This window comes from Polistes canadensis, unplaced genomic scaffold (assembly GCF_001313835.1).
Source record: "Polistes canadensis isolate GaletaPanama2010 unplaced genomic scaffold, ASM131383v1 scaffold_152, whole genome shotgun sequence".
In the NCBI taxonomy this organism is placed as follows: Eukaryota; Metazoa; Arthropoda; class Insecta; order Hymenoptera; family Vespidae; genus Polistes; species Polistes canadensis.
In genome coordinates, this window is record NW_014569699.1 from 113,176 (window position 1) to 120,693 (window position 7,518).

At 26.1% G+C, this 7,518-nt stretch overlaps 1 protein-coding gene across 14 annotated transcripts in view; it reads right to left on the minus strand.

Moving 5' to 3' along the window:
• Positions 1-7,518, minus strand: part of LOC106788730 (longitudinals lacking protein, isoforms A/B/D/L-like) — a 267,171-nt gene that overhangs the window by 106,593 nt on the left and 153,060 nt on the right. The window contains exons 7-9 of one of the 14 annotated variants that reach the window (XM_014752244.1): positions 7,285-7,371; positions 7,074-7,211; positions 6,020-6,231 (exon numbers count right to left, since the gene is read on the minus strand). The exons of the other annotated variants lie outside the window; for them this stretch is intronic. Coding sequence (XP_014607730.1) covers positions 6,035-6,231; positions 7,074-7,211; positions 7,285-7,371 — 422 coding nt within the window. The 3' untranslated portion in view covers positions 6,020-6,034. Of the gene's footprint in view, positions 1-6,019; positions 6,232-7,073; positions 7,212-7,284; positions 7,372-7,518 lie in introns of those variants that run through there. 14 annotated transcript variants of the gene reach the window in all.

Here is a 7,518-nt window from a genome sequence, read left to right on the forward strand (position 1 = left end):
TTTTTTTTTTTTTTTTTTTCTTTATATTTATTTTCTTTTTAATTAACGTCTTTTTAATTAACGATAAAACAAAAATATAGAAAAAGAGAAAATAAAAGTAATTTTGTTACATTCACACTTCAGCACCATCGACGTTCTGATAAACAATTAAAATTTTTCATTAAAACAACGCTTAAAAAAAAGACATTCCTTTGATATCGTTCTAATAATTATTTCGTTTGTTTAACGTTATCATACATACAATACGAGATATGATAATATTATAGTATACGAGGCACATTATTGACGTTAACATTTTTTTAACCGAATAATTATTTAACTAATTATAATTTGTTATATACTTCTTTTTGTTTTCCTAACGTTCTACTACTTCGATAATATACAAAATTATATTCAATCAATAATAACAACTACACAGGTATCACAAATTTATACAAAACTTAATATTAATTTTAATCATAATTTTTCTTTTTTTTTTTCTTTTCGCGTCTAATTTAATAATAACAAGAATAACGAAATATTTGTTCATTAGCTTAATTAGTACCAGCATCTCTCTTAATCATTAAAAAACGATTACAAAAGATTCATAAAATAACGTGGATAACATTCAAAAGTTTTTCATTTTTTTCCTCTCATTTCTTTTCTTTTTATAATAATAATAATAATAATATTGTGTACAATATAGAAATGATTGAATATTTGAGGCACGTGAATCGAAATATTTGATATAGTTATTATATGATTATTTATCGATTATTATAAATTCCTTTCTTTTTCTTTTTTTTTTATTTTCTTTTCTTTTCTCTCCTTTTTATCTTCGTGAAAATTAATATTTAATAAAATGTAAAACACAATAACGTTTATAAGATAATATTAGAATAAGATCTAAAACGAAATAGGATACGAGGGTCGGAAATGGTGGGATCAAGGTGGGTACAAGGTGGATTCGGGGTGGGGGTAGGGGTGGGGAGTTTGAGGAGGGATATTTTGGTATTTTTGGTAATAAACTTTCGAGTTCCTACTGTCATTTAATATTAATATTAATAATAATAATAATAATAATAATAATAACAATAACAATAACGTTAGAAAAACATTTTAGCAAAAGAAAAATAAGAAAAAAAAATAAAAAAAAGAACGTGATCGATGACATCGGCGCAGATGAGGAAGAAAAAAGTGTATAAAACAAAAAGAAATGATAATAATAATACAATATGATGCATGATGATGTTGGTGCATGAATTTTATTTCCTTCCTAAGATAAATTATTGTACTTTTTAATTCTAAATGACCAATGTTAAGCGTCAAAATGTTATTATCACTTTGGTTATTACAACAAAGATAAGAGAAAATAAAAAAAAGAAAACAAATTACGGGAAATATATAAAAGAAGAAGAAGAAAAAAAAAAACCAGAACAAAATCGTAGCTGTTAACCCTTTAATAAACTCACGTACTTCACTTTCGTTGCCAGTCGTGTTTATATATTTAATATTCGTTCCTGTAAATGGATTATTATTATTATTGTAAAATAAAAAAAAAACACACAAAACAAAGAAAGAAAAAGAATTAAAATTAGGAAAAAAATAAAAAAAAGAAAAGAAAAAGCAATCAACGCAGGAATAAAGAAAATATTCCTTTGGTATATTTAAAAAAAAAAAAACAAAACTTTGATCCCCAAATATTTCCCGAATAATACCCAAATATATATATTTCCACACGTTATTTATTTAAACTTAAATTAAACCCTGTATCAACCTGCTCCCCTCCACCCACCTCCCACTCCGTTTATATTTTTATTGAAAACATATTGTATTGTTCGAAAAGTAATTTCGTTAGTCGCGTTTACCCATAATCCCAAACCTTACTCTCAAACACTTGAAAATCATTCAACGTATATTAAACTAACAAAATTACTTAACAAACGAGTCAATACGTCAGGTGTACAAATTAATTAGGTGTCTTATTGTCTTTTTTTTTTCTTTGCAAAAATCCGATTATCGGCAAAACTATTAATTATTTTTGTCCCGACAATTATATGTCTAATAATTTAAAAAGAAAAAAGAAAATTAAGAATGACCAAGTATTGAATAATAGTTAAATCTTATAAAATAGTAAAAGGCTAATGATTTACTTTAACACAAATCAGAATTACTATAATAATTAAATATCGAGACAACCCGAAACGTTTGATACACCCAATATACTTTAACATCAAAAAGTTATAAAATAATAATAATAATAATAACAATATATCGTTGAGATGGAAAAAAAGAAAGAAAAAAAAAAAAAAAGAAAAAAAAAGCGAATAATGAAAGTGTAAACTAACTGAAATGTTGAGTTCTCAACAAATCATGAAATTGCTCCTTGTGAAATTTTCTCAAATGTCTAATGCGACTGCAATTTTGCGTAAACTTTCCGTGACAAAAATAACAACAAAATCTTCTTTCTACTCCGCACTCGTTGTTAACATGGCGTACCAAATTGCCCAAAGTTGCATAAGATTTTCCACATTCGCATTTGTACTTGCCGTTGGTATTCCTTATCTTACCGCATACAGTTCTCTGATGACGTTTCATCGAGTAGATGTGAGTGAAACCCTTGTAACATTTTGAACACATATATGGCTTGTCCGTTTTGCGTTTGTTGCAACCTGAAAATATATGTCGAACAAACATTTCAATTACTTTTTCAACCTGTACATGGGATGATAAATATATATACTATATATACTATATATACTATATATACTAACTAATATATATATATATATATATTTATCATCCCATTTATTATATTATATATAGATATAAATATACGTGGAAATTATTATTTAATTGAAAAGTTATAAATTAAAGGAAAGAAAATAAAAAAAAAATAAAAAAAAAGAGTTAAAAGCAAAGAAGTGCTTTTTTTTCTCGTTCAAAAAAGAATAGATTATATTCATTTAATATTAGCAATAATAATAATAATAATAATAAAAGATGAAAAGATAAAGTTGGGAAATCTCGTGATCACCAATTTTTATTTTTTCCATTTGAGGAGAAAACTAAAAATAAGGTTTAATATAAATGAGAATGAAAGAAGGAGAGAGAAAGAAAAGATATATGGTATTCCTATTTATAAATAATATAATACGTACTAATTGTTAAATGCAGGATCAATCTTCCAAGAAGTGAATTGAGATGTAGCATTAATTCTTTCCGATTGTATTTACAAAATGGACTTAATTAATTGTAAGAATTGTTTTTTCGTTTATGTTTGATCGACTATATATAAAATAAAACAAACAAAGGCAACGAATTAAATTTTACGAAAAAACAAATTCAAAATTCGTATATATAAAAATATATTTTGAAAATCATTTTTTTTACAAACAATTTTCTTTACAATTGGAAAGGTTTGTTTTTGATTAATATGAAATAATAATACCCCGATATATTTTCTTAGCAAAAGTTCTTCTTGCGATCCTTGCAAAAAAATTCCTCGACAAAAATATTCAAGATTTCAATCGGAAAAATTTAATAACAGATAGAGAATAGATAAAGCAATATTTAAACAAGAGAAAAGGGGTGGAAGAGAATAAGAGAATATGGGAAAATGTTTATTAAAATGTATAAAGATTTGAAGATTCGAATAAACGTTAATTAGAATTATTTCGAATATTATAACTTTGAATCGAACATAATATAGGTAATTTAATTAGAACTATTATTAATATAATTAATAATCGAACCAAGACTGGTATATGCCATTTAAATTTGTTTTTCTTAACAGTATGGTATAGTAATTGAAAAATAAAATCAGAGATAGATAATTATTAATGGGGGTTAGTTAAAGGAACAATTGTTTTGTTTAAATTAATTCAGAAAAATTAAGTAAAGAAGAAAAAGATTTGTAAGATTTTGGAATAATCATTTTTAAGGGGATATATCTTGAAGATTTTCATCACGCAGTGGTACGTATGTACATATATACAAGGTGTCGTATTTAAACGAGATCGATGCAATTAAGAAACGATGAAAAACATTAAACAAATAAAAAAATCTTTCCAAAAGTTGTGTGATATAAGAAGGAAGTTCATTACAGGGTTAAAAAAATGCAAAATTTGTCCTTTATCCGGAATATTCGAAGAAATTTCAATGCCTTGTATATACAGGATTTTCGTTTCACTGAAATATAAATAAAAATATAAAAAAAAAGAAAAAAGTTCACTTCACCTTGAAATCTCCGAATCAATTCGCAAACATAATTAATGGGCTACCGCGTAATGTTCCTCCCTTTTTTAATCTTTTTTTAAATATTATTTTGATTGGAAACATCTTACAACTTTTGTACGAACCTTTCGTTGTTTTTAATTTTACGTCTCGTCAAAAACAACGTTCTCGTTAATTATCGTACACCCCGTATATATAAATCTTCATGCGTTGAAAAAATCTTCTTCACGATTTACCTGTCAAAAAACCCATCATTCGTTCTTGTTGTCAATAAACGAATATTCTCGTTAATTATAATATTCATAATATTATATTCATATAAAATTAACAAAAGAGAAAATAAAACAATATTAATGAAAACACAGTATTTGTTGTTGTCACATTTGAAAATAATTACTGCTCTTTCGTCAATTATACGAGTTTCACACTCTATTAACAAACAGGTTCTAAAACTTGCGACAAGTTTTGTTTTTTTATTTAATTCGAAATAACAACAACAACAACACCACTAATAATAATAATAATAATAAATTATAATAAAGTATCGTTAATGTTTCTCACTCGATCAAAGTTTTTCGAAAGAAAAGAAAATATACTTTATATTCCACTGTGTCACTAATATTTTATTTAATTGTTTTTTTTTTTGTTGTTGCATGCCGGGGAAACAAAAAAATATTCTTCAATACGATGATCAACACCATAATCTTATCTTTTGTCTTCGTTCATTGTTAATGGTGATTAACTGATTGGTTGGTTGGTTGGTTGGTTGAACAGAAACAGACGATAAATATGAATATCTTCGAATTGTTAACATATTTTTTTCGGAGGACGAACGATCAATTTTTTTTCCAAACTTTCAGATCTTCCAATTGTTATTTTTAATCTTTTAGAGAGATGAAATATTTTTTTGTTCTTCTTTTTATTTTTTTTCTTCTTCTTCTTCTTCTTCTTTTTCTTCTTTTTCTTCTTCTGGTAAGATGAATTTTGATATATCCCAGCAAATAAAAGTCACATATAAAATCTTTCATCGAGATGTTTTTTATCTTCTTCATTTCGAGAATATTTATCTTCGGACGAGGATTTATCTATTTAATTCCTGTTGAAAAAAAAAACTGAAAATTATAACATGGACAAATAGAAAATGATATCTAATTATATTTTGTCAAAATAACATATTCGTTTAATTTCTAATATAATGTGAATCGAATAAATCGATAAATAAATAAATAAATAAAAATGTACTTCTCTTTATCATTATTATTATATTTATTTGAAATATTTACAACTAACTTCATCATCTCGGATCAAATTAAACAAATGTGTTAACGTAAATATCAATGCGTGAATGTGAACAACGTTCAACAATATTTCATATCAATCACAATGTAGCAAATTGGAAACACCTTTATTCGCTAATTTCAAATATCATGATTAATAAATAAATGAAAAATATGATAGAATCCAACCAGCGGTACCCCCCTCGTTCGAATCTATCAAAAGAAAAAAGAAAAATCGATTTTCCTCGGTTAAAATTTGGATATTCTTTAACATCGGAAAATGCATTGCAAACAAAAATTTTTATTTCTATAGAAAATCGTAAAACAAAAGAAAATTAAATCCCAAATCCACGAATTGTTTTGATGAACAACCGCGGTTTGCACGGAATAAAAAACCAAATAATAATCAATCCTTTCGAGATACGGAAAAGTGAATTGAAAGGGAAAAATATTTGAACGTAGTGAAAAAAAAAAAAAAGAAAAAATAAAAACGAGGGGGGAGGAGGTTGCAGCAGCAGTATCATCATCATCGGGGATTTGTTTTAAATCATATCGTATTTATGAATGGTAGATAGGTGACGTCGCAGGCTTGACTTTTGTGTGAAATTGTTGTTGCAGTAGAAACAAGGAAATTGTCGTTTTCCACCGCATTCCCACTTCATATGACGGCGAAGATTGCAAAGCAACGTGTAACTTCTCCCACATCGTTGGCAGATGAAACGTGAGGTTAACATACCACCTGTTCAACAAAGAAAACAAAACAAATGTCTTAATGTTAAAGTTTAATCCAATTGAATTAACCATTTTTTATACATACACGCGCCGTGTTGTGTGTGGATAGTGATAATTACAACATTTTTAATTGAATAATTCGTAATTTGTTTGTTTGTTTGTTTTATCCTTTCCTTTTGCTTTTGCTTTTCTTTTCTTTTCTTTTTTTTTCTTAACTTTTTTTCGCGTTTCACATTATTTCAAATTAATAAAGAAAATTGAATCATCGATCCACCCTTCTTTTGCCCGATCAAAAAAGCAAGTGCATAATTAAGCGTGTGTAAGTACAATGTATATATGTATATATATATATATATATATATAAATATATATTTGGTTTGTTTGTTTTTTTATATTCGTTTGTTGTTTTCGTCGTCGTTGGCATCGATGTTGATTGGATGGATTTCTTTTTTTATTCTTTATCTTTCTTATTTTTTTTTTTTCTTTTATTTTCTTTCGTTGATAAAATCATTTTATATAGCAAAGATTTTTGGACAGAGATGCGTGAAAATTATTTGAAGAATGAATTGGAATAAATGATGAGAGTATTGAAAAACAAAAAAAAAAAAATAAATAAAATGAAAAAAAAGTCGTCGAAAGTAGTAAACAAATAGATAATATTCCACGTTGCTTTGATGATTGGTATTTTTTGTTTTTTTTTGTTTTTTATTCTCCACTTGGCATTTTATTCGACGAGTGGATATTTAAAAAAAACGAGATAGATAGATAGAGAGAGAGAGAGAGAGAGAGAGAGACAGAAAAAAAGTGAAACATTTAAATAAAGCAAAAAATTGGTAGACAAGGTTATACCACAATTTTCAATGCGTTTTTTTGTTTTTTTTTTCTTCATGACTTTCTTTTTCTTCGAGTCTAAAGGATCGAGTCGATCTTCCAGGTTGATACCAAAATTTTCGTAGCTGTTTCTTGCGTTAACGTGTGCATATCTATCTGCAAATCAATTTAAAAAAACACGTAACGTTTAATTAATAATCATCGTTATTTTATTTCCAACGAATTTTACCTCTTTTCTTTTCTTTTTTTCTTATCCCTGGAAGTATTTTACGATCTTCTCGCGCGTGAAAGTTGGCATACGTTGAGGAAGAATGATCTACAAATGAAAATAATAATCATAATAATAATAATATTATTATTAATAAGTCATTATATAATATAGAAAAATAAATATATCAACGATAGTATAATATTATCAAAAAGATTTAAATTTATTATTAAATCTATCACAAAAATTGTTGGG